The following is a 20334-nucleotide window of genomic DNA, read 5'->3' on the forward strand; positions in this document are numbered from 1 at the left end:
GGTTGGGCAGAAAGTCGGTGGCGTGAACACAGCTGATGGAACTCCATGTTCCTCGACGTTTTCGGTATGCGGCAGGCCAAATTCTGGTTGGTTCATTATTTATTCATGATTAATAATATTACCTCGCAGAAAGTTTTTCTCACAGTGCAGTCGTGACTGCATTTGAACTGCAAAAAATGACTCAGAGGCATGGTATGCTATGATTTGATTCTGAAGATACAACATCTACTCCATTACATGATCCGCATCCAACAAAACTACTGAGGACTAAGTTTTGAAGAACAAGTAATCGCATTGGTATCTCGCTCTAAAGGTGCATACTGTAGATTCACAACAATGAACAACCAAAACTCCCGAGGCAGAAACAATCAGTACTCATTTAGACGTAGTTTCTTGCCAACAAACCGACGACGTTCGGGTTTCTCTCCGTTACGCTCTCGGTCTGTAGTCAAGCCTTTGAGTGCATGCAATAGCATCCCGGCATCGAAGAACCCGTCTGACATGCTGTTAGTGTTCTGTTCAATATTGATTGAGTCGGTAACTTACATCCGCCCATGCCGTCGTCCTCTATTTCTCCGCTGTCGGTCGTTGGCGTATCGGCACCCCGGCGCACTGCCCCAGGATCTCCCCGGACGAGCCGGCCCCGACGGTGATCCCCTTGGAGCCGCTCGGCGATGATCTCCATTTCCCGGGCCCGACTGGTTCGTGGACTGGCCGTATTCCGGTTTGTGGCGCGTAGCAGCTTTCGGATTTCAAACATATACGACTCGAGTGTGTACAAAAACCGAGCGGTCTGGCGGTGCTTGGACGAGGCGCAGAACGAGATTGAGTCGTCTTTGATTATATAGCCAATTCCGAAGCCGTCCGCAGACGTTGGGCCGAAACCAAAATGCCGTAGACATGGATTTCCACAGTTCGAGGTTGACAGGATGGTATTGTTGATCTTGTCCCAACCGGGGTCACTGAAGAGTGCTGGGGTGGGTGGCGCCGGGCGAATCGCACGCAAGCCATAGCTGGTCGTGGAGGATACGCCATCATCCGATAACGGTGACTTGGGTGAGTCGATAGTAGAGCCATTCTCGGCAGGGCTAGAGTAGCCGTTGGAACTGCTTATTACACTATTGCCAGAAGAGGAAACGCCTTCCTCAAAAGACCGCTGCCACAGACAGTATAATGCATAGAGGTGTCGATCCTGCCCCTGTCCCTTAGAGCACTCCTTTGTAGTAGCGGTATGCTTTTGAGTTGCCTTCTTCAGAGCCTCCACCTTCTGCTCTGCTGGATTCTCTCCCCAGAAAGTCTGTACAAAATCGGCGCATTCGCTGGTGACAGTCCGTATCGCCTCGGTCCGACCGTGCAAGAAGAACTTGGTCATAGCTGGCTCATAGGTGTTCTCCAGACGGCCATACAGCCCGTAGTACGCAGCTTGGAACGCCATCTGGACGAATGCATCTGGCGAGAAGCCCATTGATGTGATGAAATTCTTACCATACCCTTCGAACTCAAGCACACGGAACTCGTGCTGCTTGAGAAGATCGGCGAGATGAGATTCGGCGAATCGCAGGGCAATACTCAGTTCAGGAAGCATGTCCCACTCTAGTTTGCGGGGCGTAGTGCTGACATTGCCAAAGCTTCGGGGATCACGCTTGGCCGGATCGGGGCTGTTGGTTGCCCACAGAGTGGGCGCCTGTCCATTGATAGTTTTTGCGAAGCGAAGTATGGTGTCTGTGTAGACGTCACTGGCAAAACGCAGCACCGTATGGCCGTCCACGCCGGTATGTTCAAAGTTGATACCGGCACTGCCGTTCTGGCACACAATGATCTGGAGCTTGTCATACCACCGGTTGGTACAAGTTCCGACCTGTACACCCTTGACCACTTCACTCGTACCGCAAAGCATGTTGGCACAGAGATCAGACGTATTGCTCGGCTCAGTATAATCCAGACAGAGAACAAAGAGTGCTGTATCAACAATGTTGAGACATTCTGCGTTGTTTGAGCCTTCGTCCTTCGTTAAGATGTCCCGTAGCCCCGACCACACTTTGCGGTTCTCCGTACTGAGGACACCTAAAGCTCCCTTGGCGGCATCCTGGATAGGGGTCTGTTCCGCATCCCCAATGATTACCTGAAGGTTAAGGGCGATGTCCTTCTCAGTCATAATCTGATCATTGTTCTCGTCGAGGACATCAAACCAGTAGAACTGGCCCCGGCACATGACAACAATGTGCTTGGCGTGGGGGTCCTGACTGATAACACATCCATTTTCGGTGGGTAGACGTGCTGTTCCGAACAGCCGAGAATATTGATACATGCATAGTGGTGTCCCTCTCACGGTATCGGGCTCGAGTTCTTCCCGCCTCACGGCTCGGACAAAGCTGAGGGCTGATACAACAAGCGATGCTGCTCTAGTGACCTGGTGATTCCTGGCAGGCGTGGGGTCATCCTCCAGCAAGAAAAATGGGTTGAGATTCAAAACGACCGCTATTAGAGTCAGTACGATGGACCCCAGTTAATTTCTGTGACAGGGGATTTATCTTACGGCTGTCGTAGTTCAGGTAAGAATCATACCCTAAGCGGCAGTGTTAGCTCTCATTCAATTCAACAATGTGATATGTCTCCCTCTTTTCACGGATACACTTACAAAATTGTTCAATATAGCTGGTTTTTGAAGACGCATAATTCTTTAACTTCTCTTGAAGCACAGGGCCGTCCGACTTGAGAAAGTCTTGTACAGAAGCCTTTGTCTCTTCTTGCTCTCTCGGCGTCTGTAATGGAGACAGGGCCTCAACGTATTTCTTGCATGTGCTCTCTAGATCCGGGATAGGGAGTTTGGGGAGAGACTCTTGGTTAGCGAACGTGGACCCTTTCTTCTTCGACGATTCCGACGCAACGTTATGGCCGTTTACGCCGTCCACCGAGGTAGGTTTGATCTTAGTCTCCATGGTAGGCTGAGAGCGAGGGGTGGCCATCGCGTCCAATAGTGGCTTTGGGGCCGTGAAGTGGCGAACTGCGACAGACGAATAAGACATTATGTCAGTAAGTGATGTTCAGTTCCAGAATATGATCAACTAAGCGTAGCGACAAGCGAGGAAGGTTGGAATGGACAGTAGGCGCAAAGCGGTGCGATAGAAGTAGTGACAATCTTGCAGGCAGTATGAGGGCATGGGTTCTGGCTAGTAGCGCATGACCAACCCAATCACGGGATAGTAACTAACAGCAGGCCTCGAGGAAGATAAAGGCAATTTAACAGTGACGAATCCCAGGCAAACGATAGATAAGAAAGGAGCGAGGGGGAACTATAATATAAATAAGGGCTATATAGGATATAAGAGTACTCATTCGATAGCCCCGCTGTCCGGAGGAACGACAGGCGCGGGGAGAGCATGTGCTCGGGCGCCGGGCTAAGGGAAACCAGGGCCTGGGGACGGAGAAAGGGACGCTTACAAGGTACCAAAAAAAAGAGTAACGACAAGAGCAATAGTCAAAGGTCTGCTAGCCGGATAAAACACGGCGGACCGCAGTTGCAGGCGCAAGCGTCGGCACGCTTGGGGCAAAGGTGGTATCGGAGGAACGGATGAAGAAGCTTAGTCGATATAGTAGCTTCGCGATGCGCCAAGAGATATATAGAACGTGTGGGTCGCAGTCGCACAGACGAGCGAACAATTGCCTAAAAACCACAAAGATGAACTTAACACTGATCACCAGTGGAAGGCACTTGGTATAATTTTCTTTGATCTAGTGCCTTCGACTAGTTTACCGTAATCTTCCTAGACCGGTTCTGTCGTCATACAAAAGACCGGAGTGGAGTTTGACCAGCGACGCGGGACAGAAGGAGAGCTGCTTTGGTCTCTCAAACTAGAAACGAAGTTGCGAATGTCGAAAATTGCGTGTACTGCCAATTGACAGGCTAAATTATGACAGCTCAGCGACGGTGACAGTCGACTAGCACTGGAAAGCGAAGAGCTTGTAGATCGAAAGTGTCAAGTTAATGATCCTCCCGACTTTTGACGTCGTATCGCCAGATTTCAATCCGATGTGGCAATCTTCAGCAGCTACCCTAGGGCCAAGGTTAGATAGGCTGCACCACTACCGTCACAGCGGAAATAGACTCTTAGGCGCTGCAGATTTGTAACCCGACTGGACGGGGATTCTCTGCCCGATGACGTTTCGGACGAAGGGAGCTGGCTGGGGAGGTCGACTTGTGCAGCTATACTTCTGGTTGCGGGGAAGTTAATCTCCAACGGGCCGGTCACGTGGGGTTCGATTACTTCAGCCATGCCGTTCATTGGTTACACTACATCTGTCAGTGCCCTGGCCGCATTCGGCGATCGATGTTGGGCCCTACTAGTACAAGTACGGTCTACATGCCGCGGGAATCATTCTCGTAGGGAAATCTCATCATTTAGTTTTTGGTCATCAAAAATGCTCCGGCAAGACGCTCATATGAACACATGAAAGCACAAACGGAGAAGCAAAAAAAGATGAAGAATCAAATGATTCAAATGTTGCCATTGGTGTACCATGACGGGGCAAAAATCAATATTCACAGAGAAGGCAAATCAAAAATTCCACCTCACATGGCCTGCGCCTCGGTACCAACCTGATGGCTAGACTCCCCCGATGGCGGATACGATCATGAGCTTGGCGAGTTGGCGCAGGCAAGCACGAGGTGGTCTCGAAGGAGAACCGAAGGAGACAGGAAAAAAGTTCAAATAAAAGCAAGAAGCTGACAATTGCCAGGCGTATCTCCATTGGTGAGTTTCATAAGTTTCACATCTCGCGGACGGCCGATACAGGAGAAGATCTGTGCACCATTGATTTGGCCAAGTTCATCTAATCTGGCCACCGAGCGGTTCCCGGGTGCATACCCGACCCCAGCAATTCAATCACTACCCTGGATCGGAATCTTTGCCGCTAACGTGCACAGACTGATCTCCCGGCACAGTCGAGGCGAAAACAACTCTCGAAACCTAAGAAGCGACATACATGGCCTGTCCAAGGGGACGAAGGACATTGTCGGCATACTCGCCGGCATAGTTTCCTAAACGATTGTCAGGATTCCTGGAATACACCAACGGGAGCCAAGGGTGTCTATTACTTACCGGCCGGGCTGTAGTTGCAAACGGTGAAGGGAATCGCCACGGACGAATCAACGTTACCAAGACTGTTGCAGGTCACGGTAGCGCAACCAACGTGGGTGGTACCCTTCCACACAATCTGGGAGAAGTGGCCCCAAGCATCGAAGTTGTCCATACTGGGGCTGGCCTCGCCATACAGGTTCTCGAAGTAGCCCATCTCGTTGTTGTACATCAGGTTGGTGATCATCTCTCCGATCTTTTCCGAGGAGACACCATATCCAATATTCTGGCCATAGCCACCGCCATTAATAGAGCTACAACAACCGTTAGTACATTTCACACCGAACGAAAAGTAGGGGCACCCTTACGTATCATGCTGGTAGACGCATCTGGCGGCGAGGGTCTGGGCGCTAGCTCCAAGGAGGTATCCCACTCAAGAGAGCTGGCGGAGTGGTTGCTGCGGTGAACATTGTGGTTGTACAAGACGTTTGACTGGTAACCATTCGTGGCAGCAGCGCCGCTGGCACTGGAGGTGGTGCTAGCCAGGGTGGTTGGCTGGGAAGCCGAAGAGGTCCAGGACGATGTCCACGCCGAGGTCCAAGCGGAGGTCCAGGCAGATCCTTGGTCGGCCGCAGCAGCAGTGGTTGTTGGCTGCACAGCGGTGGTGGGCTCCACAGGCGCAGGAGCGGAAGAAGTAGCTGGGATTTCGACAAAGACAGCGGTCGAGCTCTGTTCCACCGGTGCCGGTGCAGGCGTCTCGGATTCAGCAGGCTCCACACTGGCGACGGGTTCCTGGACGGGAACGTATGTCGACGAGGAAGCCGTTGGAGCAGGAGCCGCAGGTGCGGTGATCGTCGTGGTCACAGTGACGATGGTCCAGTCCGTAGTGTAGGCCCGCTTCTCGAGAGGGTTGGCCATGGCACCGGCGGCGCAAAGAGCGCCCATCAGCAAGGAAGACCGCATGGTGGTTGATGGTTGGAGACGATTGAGTGGTCTTGTGGTTTGGTTTGCGAGAGGTGTTTTCACAGGTCAACTGCGTTCGATCGAGAAAACGACTTCTCCGGGAAGCTATCCGACCGAGTTAAGTAATGAAATGGATGGAGAAAAGGCGTCCGACAACAGGCAGATCGACTGCGATTGGACTTGAGGATCAGGGGGTTTTGGAAAGAAAGGTGGTTTGGGTGTATGTACGCTGTTCCGTCGAGGTCAATATAGACAAAAAGAGTGACAGCCTTGGAGACACTTTTTGAAAGAGTGAAAAAAGTGTACCGGAGGCGAGGGAGATTGGAAATGCGTGAGAGACCAGCAATGGGGGAACAAAAGAGAAGGTGGCAAAGGACGTGGAGGGAGAAGTGATAATATAGTGGTAGTGGTACACAGTTAGCGTGAGACGGCTGTGATGAAGCGGACTAAACAACCGTCGATGGGGACCTTAATCACGGAAAGGAGAGTCGAAAGCCCCTCAACGGGCGTGGTCACTCTTTTCCAAGTGGGGCCGCGCGATCTGGGATAATTAAACACAAATGAAATGAGCTGGGGAGAGAGCTTGGCTTTGCGCTGGTGATTAAAGGAGAGTTCTAGATGGGGGATCGTAGGAATTCAGTCTGAGGAATCCAACCCAGCATCCTTTTTGAGGTGGGTGAGTGATCCTAGTGATCTTGTCTTCCGTTCTTTTTTATTTTATTTTTATTTTATCTTTTTCCTTTTTATTCTTTTTGCACAAAGAAGATCGGTAACGAACCATTAGAGTTTTTGATTTTAGTGGACATGAAATTGAGGAAAGAGACGGGCTTTTCTTTCATCCCCTGATTATCCTCCCAACCACCAAGTCAGTTCGTACATACCGGAGATCGTCTGGAACAGTCTGCCGGCCCATCCGCCACTACGAAATACATTCCTGTCGACCTCCTGAAAGAATCTCCCAGCCATGGAAAGGATGTAACCTTAGCTATCCATTATGGAATGATTCGGGGGTTGCTTGATCATGGTCTCTCTCTGGTAATCTAATAAGATTCTCTGCAGATATTAAAACGAGATGACGGTGAATTTCCCCGTCCGCAAGATGGATGATTTGTTCTGTACCCCTGGCACACCCTAACCCCGGTCCGGCCAATCAACATGCCGACCGGGTCAGGTACCCTGTCCCATTGGCTAAATGGCGGTGGAGATTGCAGGTACTCGACCCCTGCAACCTTGGAGCAGCCCCTACCACTAGTCAGAAAAAGGCAGAAGAAGAGAAGGAAAAAAAGAAAAAAAAAAAAAAAGCGGACAAACGTAAGATTGATTCGTACTTTTAACCCAATGCCATGGAAATCATACAACTCTCATTTTCTGGGCAGGATGGAGACTCAGTGAGACTGAGGAAGATCACTAGTACTTAGTACTTGATCAGAGATCCCATTGTTCGATGATCAATGGCATTCAGAAGCACAATGAGTTGAATGAGACCCCACATACTATGTGTGGAAGAGAATGGAAAAATGAACTGGTATAAGACGTGATATTTTCTTTTTATTTAATTTTTTTTTCTATCATAATAGTAATAATAATAATAATAATAATAATAATAATACACAAGAATATGACAAGAAAATAAATGGTTTCAGAGATGGTTCAAACCCGTGAAACTCCGTTTGCCTGACCAATCCGAGACGCCACCCACGAGGAACGGGCAAAAGATTAATGAACGGACCACCCAACCAGGGGTAATTCTACGATCAACCACCAACGACTTGGCAACTCGGCAGCCGTTCTGGCGGCCATCTGCCACTCGCTAATGTTTCATCTTCCGCCTCCTCGGAGATTTGCCCCGTCAACATGGATATTAACTGTCCATTGACGACTCATGCTGACGTCCTGTCCCATTATCCATACTACCACAGTCCACCCTGTCCACCCAGTCTCACCGGCTGTTCCTTGTCCTCGCTGTCTCGAGCAGTCCAGAACGTCTTGGGCTGTCTAGCCGAATGGATCCCAAGTACCGTTGCCGAGTCGAGCCTGGCGAATTGAGTAATTTAAACAACCACGGCGGTCTTAGCTGATCTGTCATGATCTGTCAAAGTGGTCGGTCTCCCGAGGCGTGAACTTATTCCCTAGCGTATTGGGGACTTTATACGATAAAGTGTGTTCTTCTTTTCCTGTCGAAATCGGATTGTCGGCATTCCACGTGAACGAGTACTGGGATGCTGAGAGAGACCATGTGCACCACTGTACCTAGGTATGGAATGTACATGATACCGGCTCCATGCATACCGTACAGACGACGACTACGTAAACGCCCGTGTAACCATGGACGGTTAAATATAGACCTTCTCGCATCCGACCTGTGTTGATGGTGGTCAACTATTACTAGTAGCCGGGAAAGTGCCTACGAGTTGTACGACAAGCCCTAACGCCATCGGACTTAGCTGGCGCCTCCACATAGGGTTCTGGAGTCAAGGACAACCTTACGGTAGGCCTGGGTACTCATCACATGTTGTTTCACCCCTATCAATCTTTGTTTTCCATTCTGTTCTTCCTCCCTAGCGGCAGCGACGTCGTGACACTACCTTTGTGACTTTCGACCCGCGCTGTATGGAGTAGCTTGACAATGAGCATTAGCGTAGTAGTATGAAAGGAGGACTATAGTAATCTTGAAAATAGAGCATGACTGGAACATGTTTGAAAATAAAACTTCAAGGCTACTTTGTCTTGCGGAGTATGGATCCAAAAGGAAGCATGAAGACGATCCAACAAAAGGACCAGGAGTGAGTCACTGCAGTTGATAGATCTAATTCATCTACAGAGATTCTTGATCAGACGACCTCGATCTACACAGCTTTTATTCTTTAATATCGCCCTGACTTACTCCATATGTAGATCATATCTAGTCCACTGTGGTCTCCTGATCCCCCCCAGCTAGGGAGCAAACAGATTCTTGTGGCCATCATCTCCTGCGAGAAAAGCATACGGCAGTCCTACCTGTGGTCATTACTAGTCTGCTCTCTGACTATCATCATGAATACTGCGCTGGCATCCGTTACATCCAGTGAAAGAGCAGTATGTTTTATTGCTAAAACCGAACGTGGGTTGGTTTAACCAGTCATCCCTTAAACAATGAGTTGAAATGCTACTCGGGCTATTTATGACGAGTTCCAAACACTCCAAACAAAAAGTCCATTCGTACAGCTCGGGACAAAACCCTGGTACCGCCAACTGAGACACACCAATGACCGTCCTGACGACGACCACCGTTAACCAGACCACACACAGACCGATGCTCCTGTATCCGCGAAAACCAACTCTAATGAGAGTAAAGTTTACCCTGAACGCGACCCCAACGCCCTAACCAGTAGACCCAATCGTATTAACACCATATCTAGTAGCTAGTGCAACGACCCTGGACATCATCTCCGCCTTCTGTCATAATTACCCTCGTCCTCACCTGCCAGGTGAAGGTCCACGCTCACCGCCGATGGAGCTGCACTTGCCTGTAGGAGTTGGTTTCGATTGGGTGCTGGAGTAGCAGGGACGCTGATCATCGAGGCTAGTTAAGTTTATACATGTTAGTACTCTTACAGGACTTGGGTGGGCGTTTACGCAGAGAGAGAGATATATATATATGTATGGTATGTCAAATCAAGTACAACTTGTGGATGCAAGAAAGGCAGATTTATGCGAGGGATGTTATGGCACCAAGGCAAGACAAGCATGGGCTCGATACATTTAACATTATGCTCTTTTGCTCAGTAGATATAGATATAGCTACATTCTGATCTATAAACGCCTATTCTAGGTACTACTAGTGGTGAGATACAAGTATGTGTTCACATTTATATACAGGACATATGTAAGACAAATAACTTCCCAAGGGTTATAGCTTCTTCAAATGTGGTCACTAAAATCCTCCAAATATTCCCCAAACCTTTTCTACCCTTGTGTACCCTTACGTGGCAACCACTTCACTTATCTGGCATTGTTCCATTCCCAACATCTTAATTCCTCTTCATCAGCACAGTATCGGTCGTCATTATGATATCGGATGTGGTACCCACCATATTCTCTGTGTTGGGTACCTGCACTACGCCCAATGCTAACAACCCTTCCGACGCAGTTTGCTGTTTCATGTAAAACCAGTATTTCACTGAGTTTGCTGAATCTGTTATTGCATTGAGACTGTTTCTACTCAATCCATAGAGTCGGTCTATTAAATCCGCCATTTCTACTTCCTCATCTACCGACTCTACCATCGCACTACATCTACCCCGATCAATCTACTAACAAACAAAGATTGCCAATACTTATACCCAGAAAGATCAATCCTCAAAATATTTACTTTAATCTAAGCCAAACAAGCAAGCAAGAACAAGACAGATACCAGTACACACAAGTCTAGAACAGTAAATCCCCCATTAGTTATAACCAAGGTACATAGCAAGCATAATCATCTCCACACAACAACCATTAAACCGCATACAACCATAACCTCCATACACACACGAGTAAATACTTACTCAAAGGACCCTAGTACACAGAACCTCACCCAGAATGCTTGACCGATCTCGGCGTCCAAAATACCTCATCTACCCATACGCAGTATAGAACGTTTCAGCTCCGAGATCCACACTGCAGCCTTAGCCCCCTAATATAAGACGAGATGATTAATTGGGGGGAGCCCACACACGGGATCGATATCGTCATATATATCAGATTGCTGAGATAAGTGGTTAGGTGATCGGCGAGGGCTAATTACCGTGCTTAATTTATATGAAACAAGGCGTTGTCGGCCTGGGTTTTCTGCGATCTTCGATCTATGTCTGATCGCGTGTTGGGTTTATTGTGTATCTGATTTATTGGGGGATCTGTGATTTGGACTTGGGAGGGGTGGTTCGGTGTATTTCCTTGCTTGGGCGTATCTCTAATTATTGGTTTACTGTGAAGATTTTGTGGGTGTGCTTTATGCCTGTTTGATGAATGTATGGGATGTGTTTGTTGCTTGTTTTTTTTTTTTTTTTTTTTTTTTTTATATGAGAAGTATATTCGTTGCTCCTTTCCTGTGTAATGATACTGCACGCCTGATTATAGCCATCCTGTCCAGACTCGGAAAACAGACAATGAACCCATTGCTAATGCAGAAAGCCTCCGAATTCATAAATTAGAAGAACATAGATAGCCCCAGTACGGAAAGTAATGAGAAAGGTCGGTCGCAAAAGCAACACCTGCAGAATCATACATCCACCATCTTGCAACTGCCCCCCTCACAGACAAGTATGTAGTTTTTCGCTGGCTCACTCGGCTTCAAATCTTTGTACAGCTTGTTCCGAGTCCGCAACCAGAATGACTGATTACCTACAAAGTCGCCCAAGTGCGAAGGGCGGATGTCAATGAGGGAAACGGTGGTCGTTGAGGTTGATATCGCCTGACCGGCTTCTGCCCGGAGTCTCTGCACAATGAGGTCCCGCACGGATGTTGGCTCGTCGGAATTGCTGTTGAGACGGTCTGACGGTCCAGGCCCGGTCTGGGGAAGAAGTGTCGTAGAGAGAACGCCTGTGAAGTTCCGCGAGCCAGCTTCCAGTCCGGCAATCGCATCAAGCAGTCCGACGAAGAGGAATGGATGCTGCAGGATCTCGACTGCGAAAGAATGACATGTTTGGCGACAGAGCAGCCGGTAATCTTCATCCTCGAGCAGGTTGGCAAGGCGCAACAGGTTGCGTGCAATGACTCCGTTAACTGATGGAGTGGCCGACTCGGTTCCGGTCTTTAAACGAAGCAGAGGACCCGGCATGTCTGATGTCATGTTGGACGGTGTACTGTAGTAACCTGCCGGAGTCGATCCCACATATGCAAGGAAATTCTCGTTCAAATATTCTGGTAGTATTGTTAGTATCAGTAAGATGAGGGTCTGACAGAACACCTACTCTGAAGCTGCTCTGCGAACTGCAGATAGCTGTCATCAAATGTTGCTTCATACATATCCAACAAGCCGCTGATCAAATAAGCGTAGTCATCAGCAAAGCCTGGAGTATCACCTCTGCCACCATCGCGATAAATACGCCACAGTTGCCCGGTTGGTTTATCATAGAGGTCATTTTTGATAAAGCTAATTGCTTTTGCCGCTGCCTCCCTGTACTGTACTGCCTTGGAGCTTTCAATGTGCTCAAACAGAGCACTGCATTTGGCGAGTGCCCCAATGGCTAGTCCGTTCCAGGCGACAATGATCTTGTCATCCAGATCAGGGCGGACTCGTGTTCGTTCCCGATACTCGCGCAGTTTCTGCTTCGCCGAACGAATGATTCTTACCACTTCTTCTTCCCCTAACCCAAATTCTCTTGCCAGTTTGCTCGGTGTTACCTTTACAGAAAGCACGTTCTGGTTCATAAATTCGTCGTGTGGATCGTTCTCGGGGGAGATATTACCGTCAGGATGTACACCCCAGTGACGAGCACAAACCCCAGCATCCCGTTGGCCGAGCACTTGTGTCAGTTCCTTCAGTGTCCAGACATAATATGCCCCCTCGCGTTTCTCCGTGTCATTCGGTGACGGCAGGCTATCCGCGTCTTCCGAAGAGTGAAAAGCGCCAGTGGATGACTGAATAGGAGCGGTGGTCAGATATGTGGCTAAATCATACACGGCACCCAGCAGCTCAGGGTTGTGTGTTATCTTGAATGCATCCACATATACATCCAGGAGTTGTGCCTGATCATAAAGCATCTTTTCAAAATGTGGGAGGCTCCAATCAGCAGTGACACTGTATCTTGCGAAACCATGTCCAATATGATCACGGATCCCCCCACGTGCCATACTAATGAGCGTATGCACTGCCATGGCAGTCGCTTTTTCGCATTCTTCTTGACCAACAACATCCGATACCGCATTTGGGTACGCCCCAAGCCGGAGCAGAAAGCTGAGGTTGGCGGGGGTTGGGAACTTGGGTGTGCTAGAAAACCCTCCATGTACAGAGTCATAGCGAGACACAAAGTGTTGATAAGCCTCTTCCAGAAGTTCAATGTCCAGATCCTCATCCGCTTCCTTGTCTCCTTGGTACGAATGTGTTCCTTCTTCGGCGAATTCCCTGAGTTGCTTTGTGATCTCCTTCGCACTATCAAGACACCGTTGCTGTTGGGTCTGCCAAACATCCCGTAGCTTTTCCAGAATATCTACAAAGCTGATAGTCTCATTACCTAGTAGCGTCGTTGAATTGGGTCCCGGCCAGTAGGTACCACCAAAGACCGGTTCTAGATCCGGTGTCAAGAATACGTTCAACGGCCAACCACCAGAGCCAGTGGTGGCTTGCACATAGTTCATGTAGATATCGTCAATATCCGGTCGCTCCTCGCGGTCCACCTTGATTGGGATGAAAGATTCATTCAAGATGGAAGCCACTTCCGGGGACATGAAGGATTCCTTTTCCATGACATGGCACCAGTGACAAGCCGAGTAACCGATGCTGAGAAACACCAGTCGGTTATAGCGCCTGGCGAGGTTGATCGCTTCTGCGTCCCACAGTTGCCAGGCGACTGGGTTATTCATGTGGGCTCGAACATACGGTGACCGGCTGTCACGTAGCCGGTTGACTAGCCTGGGTCCCGCATCGGTCGCACCGTGATGAAGATGCGCATGCAAGCCTGATGGGGCCGCCATCTTGCGCCAATATGATCTCCGCGGGAAAGGGCACGACTGCTGGTGAGTAGTACACCGCCTGCTGTAGCGTAAAGACACCCCGGTCCAGCCGCGCGTCTGAGGGGCACCGGGAGCGACTAGGTTCCAGCGAATATTTGCAGAGTACACGGCCCGGAGGCTAGTCTAGGGGTGATCGAGACTCTGTAGACACACGTGGGACGATAAGGTAACAAAGGAGGGGAAATCAAGAAAGGAACAAGACGCGGAGAGAGTACGAGAGATGCCCTTCGATAGGCTGACCCGCATCCGGGAGATCGTCGGCCGTCCTGCGTCATCCATGCATCAAATACGACACGTGACTGGGGTAGCTTAGTCATCGTCGTCCAACAACAGACCATGCAAACACCAAACAAACAAACTAACAAACTAACTAAACAATATATCTGCTGAGAGAAAGTATAGAAACGGATGGGTATGGACCAGTGGCGTTGAGGTGGGTGGCTTGGAGTGATTGGGAGTAGGGTCTAAGTTTAAAAGCACGGTTTAATAAGCTTCTGATGGATCTAGGCCATTCCATCTCTATGTTCGTACGGAAACCACCGTCAATACCATATGGTTCACCGTGGCATCGTCTTGAACATAATGTCCTTGACATATCTGATCTTATCCTTGGGACATCGAGTTATTCCCTCCAGTGTTGGAGATATAGTCCTACCACAGAACTGCCGGATCTCCGGCTCATAGCCTAGGAGTGGCTTAGCAGAAAGGAGGGGTAACAACAAATAAAACCCAAGCGAGGTAGCTGTTATCACGTTACTGTGTCTATTCAATTTCAGCTGTTTGTCTTTCTTGTTTCCTCTTACCTCGACACTCCCCCTATCGAAATCCCCACCCATCGCCATGGAAGCGCTTATGACCCAGGCCATCAGGGACACCGCGACCTTTCGGAAGACGTCGGTGCCCTGGACTCTGGACGAACCTTATACCCAGGCTTACTATGGCTTTGACCCCGCAACATCCACCTGGGTCAAGTCGCCATTGAGTAGCAATGACAATGATCATGATCGTCTAGCCATCACCGCTATTGCACTCTATACGTGGAACATTGATTTCATGCTTCCCTTCGCCGCAGCCCGCATGCGACCAGCGCTGGCACATCTTCACCAACTTACGCACCTTCTCCCTCCAAATGTCGCCCCTGTTATCTTTCTCCAAGAATGCACCCGTTCTGACTTGGAAACAATTGCTGCGACTCCGTGGGTGCGAGCCCATTTCCACCTGACAGATATTGATACCGCCAACTGGGCCACCACGCAGTATGGCACTACTGTCCTTGTCAGCAGGCATTTGCCGATTACGTCTGTCTTTCGTGTCCACTACTCTCACACGCGAATGGATCGCGATGCCCTTTTCGTCGACGTCTCCACTGGGCTTGAGGAGAAGCGAATTCGCCTCTGCAACACGCACCTAGAGTCCATGGCACTTGACCCTCCGTACCGCCCACCGCAGGTGCAGCTAGTCGCTCAGTATATGCATCACGATGGGGTGGACGCTGCGCTCGCCGCCGGTGACTTCAACGCAATCCAGCCGTTTGATCGCACATTGCATGTGGACAATGATCTCAAGGACGCATTCCTAGAACTAGGCGGAGAGGAGGACACCGAGGACGGATATACATGGGGCCAACAAGCAGCAACTAAGCAGCGCGCGCAGTTTGGGTGTTCCAGAATGGACAAGGTCTATTTCCGGGGGTCTCTCAAATTACTGAAGTTTGAGCGATTTGGAGAAGATATCCTGGCAGAGGGGGACGAAGAACGGAGGCAGATTGTAAATCTGGGATTCGAGAAGCCCTGGGTTACGGATCACCTGGGGGTTATGGCGGTATTGGATTTTCTGCCCAGCACGAAAGGGCAGCTTTGAGTGGACACAGTAGGATAATTTGACCATACGATCTGACACGGGTTATGAGTACGTTTCTCTGCTCTCAGCAGCGTGGATAGTAGGAGATTCAGTAAGATCATTTCTTGAGAAACTCTCGAACCGAGCATAAACCGTCGTAACAATCTTAATTCCTTATCGTGCAGAGCTACTGGGAGCCGTCTGTTTCCTAAATTAGAAAAGAAAGAAAACATTATTTAATAGTGTACAGCTATGTGGACCTCTCATCCCACACCGCCTATTCCAAGCATGTAGAGTGAAGCTGTAAGCCAAACTGGTCCTCATGGATACCCACAGCCAAGCTAGGTACGTATACTGACATCTAAATCTCACTGCAGATGTCAAAGGTTCATTTGCGAGGAAAAGTAAGGACGAGGAAGACCAATGGATTACGGAACCCTTATATCTGGCAACTGAAAGGGAAACCATAAGCTTACAGTTTATTTTGATGATTATATGCGTTTGACCCTCAACTTGACAGGAACAGATGGTTTGCGGGGACTATGCAACTTGCGGTCTGGCATCGGCGGCTCAGCGACGGTTTCGCCTTGGTCATTGCATAGTGTAAACGTGAACGTAGAAACAAAACTGCTTATAAGAATCGCCACACTGAGCTTGGCAAGCTGAGACGAGTGGTGTAAGCTGGGCAATCACAATATTGGTAGGCTTTAATATACTTACTCTCATACCCACTGCATGAGACCGCGTCAGATTAGCCGTTGATTCTGTTCATTTGCAATAGTTGAGATCCCAGCTTACCGCATGGATGCCGGCCGGCTCCCCAACCAAGATAACTGAGTGGAATATCACTGCTTTGAGACCCATTTGGGAGATATCTACCAGGGTCCCACAGGTTTGGATTAGGGTAGATATCTGGGTTGAAATGAACTTCGTCAACGAGATAAAACTGTCCAGCATGTCAGGCCTTGGGTTCGTGCAAAGCGCAGGCTTCAGGATAATCAATACTAACAAGATAGGCATCTTTCGGTATGACCTCTCCAGTACTCCCAATTGGGACACTTTTGCCGCTGATATTTCTGCGGAATGCTGATCCAGCAAGATGAAGCCTGATACACTCACGCAAACATAATTGTATCAGAGGAAACTCAGACTCCCACACGTCAATGCTCAGGCGGCCAAAAGTTTCTTGAGGTGTCTCGTCTGGGGCCCCATGCTTCTTTAGTACAGAGTCGACCTCAGTACGCACTAGATCGAGCCAGTGTGGATTTGTAGCTAGATAAACCAGCAGCCAGGCAGCACAGATTGGGGTATTGACTTGACTTGCAAACAACGTACCAAGTACAAACTGATAAGAATCCCTCTGTTAGCATTCGAGGCAAACCCATCTGATCAGAATGCGCCATCATTGAGCTTGGCTTAAGATTGATCTGTGGGTGTTGGGTCCACTCACGCCAATAATCTCTTTAATGGGGGTTCCGCTGTTCGCGAGCGATTGTGACGCATCGTCAATCTTTTGGTCACAGTCTTCTCGCACTTGAAGAAGTCGTTTGAAGGTTTGATATAGTTTTATGCCTGCAGTGAGTCGTCGAAGAAAAGCTGGGGTGGGCAGCCATGGGAAAATGATGCGCGATGGAGAAGTCCCATCTTCGATACGTTCGAATAACTTGAGTGTCGTGCTACAGAGCTCCTCCGAGTCGGCTATCTTGTTGAAACCGATGACTCGCATTGTCGACTGGTACACAATGTAGCTGATCTCGTCAAAGATGTCAATAATGCCAGTGTTGGTAATGGGGTCTGCCGCATTCTTGAAATTAGTGTTGATGTCGTTAACCATGCGCGGGAGATTGGCCACAAGGTTGTCTTTTGACATCATGCCGGCAAGAGTATTACGAAACCATTGGGACGAATGAAGCGCTTCATCAGGAGGACGGGGTGAGGCCTCGAAGGATGGAGTTGTAGCTAGGAGAAGTGTGTAACTTTGCGAAGGTAAGCTGATATCAGGTTTCTGAGGAAAACTGCACTTCAAGCTACTAACCCTTGGCTCAAGTCCATTGATTTGCTCTGAAAGAAAACCTTGCGGGCTTCGAGACCCGAAATCCCAACAATCTGATGTTTGCCAAAATAAAAGCTGAAGTTTCCCGTTTTAGAGAAAGAAATGCCATCGACGTACATGCTGTACCGGTCTGAAAAGAACCGTAGCACGCCGAGAATAGGATAGCCCTCTCCGAGTGGCCGTGGCGCTCCGTCAGGAAAGGGCGCCTGTCTGTTAAACTGAAGGAGGAGGACGACGCAAAGACCACAAAGTAGCGGTAGAAGGATAACAATAGCCCAGAGTCCACTCTGGAGTACCATCGGAAGGTCCAGCGACATGATCGGAATGTTTCCCATGACATTTATTCTTGAACCAAATGGTATGAAAGCATTCGACAAATGGCGCGGTGTACATCAGTATTCGAAATCATTTACACCTCTCGTTCCCTTGGAAGTAACCGTTCTTCTTCACTTATCATGCTTACCTCTTCAGAGGTTATATATGATAAATCAGATGAGTCCAAGTAACAAACGACGCGATTCCAAGACTCTCTCTCAGAAGGCGACGAACTTGAAGTTAGCAAGCTTATAATCCTTCATATTCGTATGAACCTGGGAACCTCTATGCGTCCTCCTTGGTCGGCCGGAATTACAGATCTATGTAGATCGATTTGGGTCTGCAGGGAGAACAACTTAAAAGTCTCCAGGTAACTACCTAGTCATGGAGGGGAGAACGTAATAAGCAGGACCGCTAAAGGTAACGATCAGCTCGGGGATCTTCGGATGTACACTTATGCCCCAATAATGTATGTAGGTTGTGGCGGTCAGCATGGGATAGGTAAGGACCGCTAAGGTTAAGGGTTGCAGCTTGGAAGATACTACTAGTAGTAGAAATCTGGACTCGATGCAAGGGCTTCATCCGACGATCAAATTCTGCCTTCCCCTTCCCGATGCAGCCACAAACTTCCATTTCACCCCTTTGAACTCCTCTCTCTCTTGAATGATCACGGAATATTGATCCGCCGGTGGGCTCAATGATGCAGCCATTGCTTTCACATTGGTGGGTGGCTTTTGCCAGGTGCCCTCAGGAGGACAGATGTCAAACTGCATGATCAACATCGCCATAAGAGCCATGATCTCACCCGCCGCTAAGTGCCGACCAGCGCACATGTTTGGGGATATACCAAATGACATAAAGGCTGATGCTTTGTTCTTTTTTGGAGCTCCTGTTATGAATCGTTGAGGATTGAACTCGTTGGCATCCGGTCCCCATGCCGATTTGCTTTTATTAATCACTGCAGCCGGAATAACAAGTACAGAGCCAGCGTTGATCAGCCATGATTCATCTAAGACGGTTTCCCTGTGAACCACTCGTAACTGAGCTGAGTTTGAGCGAACCCGAAGTGTCTCTTGAAATGATGCAAGCAGCAGCGGACAGTTGTCTTGAACTGCTGCCATATCGACCGTATGGACACCGTCGCAGTCGACAGACAGTGAACTCTGTTGTATTTGCTCTCTTAGTTCTTTGAGCAGATCTGGGCGAGAAAAAATGTCAAAGATGACCCAGAAGCAGGTAGGAACCGTATTAGAGAGAATCCCAAGACTCATCACGATTTCGAGACGAGCAATATCCTCCAATGTCGCGCCAGCATCGTATTGTGTTTTCCATCTCGTGTACACCATCTGTGACGATTCTAAGTGACCACCTGCATTGAAATACTCGATAAAAGCGTTGGCAAGATACTCTCGCCCCCGCCAAGCCTTTCGTGCGAACAGCCACGGTGCGACATCCATCATGAGGGAATTCAAACTTTTCTCAATTTCCCTATACGTTATCTGATTAGTGACCAAGGCGCCCAAACGGGATCAGGGTGGCTTTCGAGTTACCAGTAGGCTTCGCGGGCAATGACACGACGGTAGGGGTTTAGCGACCCGTAAATCGCCTCCGTCGTGGCGATTGTGAGTGTGCGACTACACCATTGAAAGAGATCAAGTCCGCCGCGATTATATTTCAAATCTTGGACGCTCCTTTGCAGACAAGGGATAATCGTCTTGTTCATTTGGTCCAAACCTTCGCCCATGAGCGTGTGACGCATAGTAGCTGTTGTTTGATGCCCGAGCCCTTGGCCTTGGGATGATTTTTCACGAATCAGTTGCAGACCAGGCCCATTGATGCCCCCAACACACTTTGCAGTGCGAGTTATCAAGGGGTCAAAAGACATGGTGCGATAACTGCGCTGAACCGCCGAGACTAGCTCCGGTGACCTTATGATGTACACCTTTTGGAACAGGATTCTTATGCTGAAGACGGGGAACGTTGTTTTCGCGCTGTACATATTAGCGCACAGAACTGCATTATCTATCATACCTAGCAACTGTACCTCTGCAGTGGAAAATACCCAAGTCCATAGTAGGCGAATGCAACTAGATGGCCGACCACGGGGACTGCGCTTGAGATCAAAGGTGGCTCGAGATATTTTTTTGGCCTCTGTGTGTTCGGTCGCAGAAAAAGAGCCAATAAAATTATTACAATGGCTAATACGGCAAACGGCGCCTTATCCAACATGCTCATCGTGTCTGAATACTGTGGATATGGAAGCCTCTTGGGTGGCCGTGTTTTAGAGTAACTTCGAAGAGACCATAAATCGGGGCCCGATTCTAAGCATCCGAACTCCTAGAAGATGTGATTTAGTGCATGTAGAATGTTCTTCAGTATTTGGCACCTTTTCTT

The 20334-nt window shown here is 49.0% G+C and overlaps 6 protein-coding genes across 6 annotated transcripts; 1 reads left to right on the forward strand and 5 right to left on the reverse strand.

The window, feature by feature from the left end:
- Window positions 1–368: 368 nt before the first annotated feature.
- ABOM_005006 (choline/carnitine O-acyltransferase) lies at window positions 369–3026 on the reverse strand (the record flags this gene model as incomplete). The annotated part of the gene is made up of 4 exons (XM_022532135.1): window positions 369–496; window positions 547–2478; window positions 2537–2566; window positions 2639–3026. The coding sequence occupies 4 exons, from the start codon at window positions 3024–3026 to the stop codon at window positions 369–371; spliced, it is 2478 nt and encodes an 825-aa protein (XP_022390580.1).
- Window positions 3027–4967: 1941 nt separating this feature from the next.
- ABOM_005007 (SCP-like extracellular protein) lies at window positions 4968–6038 on the reverse strand (the record flags this gene model as incomplete). The annotated part of the gene is made up of 3 exons (XM_022532136.1): window positions 4968–5038; window positions 5100–5389; window positions 5461–6038. The coding sequence occupies 3 exons, from the start codon at window positions 6036–6038 to the stop codon at window positions 4968–4970; spliced, it is 939 nt and encodes a 312-aa protein (XP_022390514.1).
- Window positions 6039–11280: 5242 nt separating this feature from the next.
- On the reverse strand, window positions 11281–13694 carry ABOM_005008 (thioredoxin domain-containing protein; the record flags this gene model as incomplete). Its single annotated transcript, XM_022532137.1, has 2 exons — window positions 11281–11921; window positions 11972–13694. The coding sequence occupies 2 exons, from the start codon at window positions 13692–13694 to the stop codon at window positions 11281–11283; spliced, it is 2364 nt and encodes a 787-aa protein (XP_022390507.1).
- An 879-nt stretch (window positions 13695–14573) lies between these two features.
- ABOM_005009 (endonuclease/exonuclease/phosphatase family protein) lies at window positions 14574–15593 on the forward strand (the record flags this gene model as incomplete). The annotated part of the gene is made up of 1 exon (XM_022532138.1): window positions 14574–15593. One exon carries the CDS (start codon window positions 14574–14576, stop codon window positions 15591–15593), a length of 1020 nt encoding a protein of 339 aa, XP_022390508.1.
- A 470-nt stretch (window positions 15594–16063) lies between these two features.
- ABOM_005010 (uncharacterized protein) lies at window positions 16064–17942 on the reverse strand (the record flags this gene model as incomplete). The annotated part of the gene is made up of 6 exons (XM_022532139.1): window positions 16064–16234; window positions 16293–16303; window positions 16371–16518; window positions 16582–16917; window positions 17023–17548; window positions 17608–17942. The coding sequence occupies 6 exons, from the start codon at window positions 17940–17942 to the stop codon at window positions 16064–16066; spliced, it is 1527 nt and encodes a 508-aa protein (XP_022390565.1).
- Window positions 17943–18518: 576 nt separating this feature from the next.
- On the reverse strand, window positions 18519–19825 carry ABOM_005011 (cytochrome P450; the record flags this gene model as incomplete). Its single annotated transcript, XM_022532140.1, has 2 exons — window positions 18519–19428; window positions 19491–19825. The coding sequence occupies 2 exons, from the start codon at window positions 19823–19825 to the stop codon at window positions 18519–18521; spliced, it is 1245 nt and encodes a 414-aa protein (XP_022390564.1).
- Between the last annotated feature and the right edge of the window lie 509 nt (window positions 19826–20334).

This window comes from Aspergillus bombycis (genome assembly GCF_001792695.1).
Source record: "Aspergillus bombycis strain NRRL26010 chromosome Unknown contig00028, whole genome shotgun sequence".
Taxonomy (NCBI): Eukaryota; Fungi; Ascomycota; class Eurotiomycetes; order Eurotiales; family Aspergillaceae; genus Aspergillus; species Aspergillus bombycis.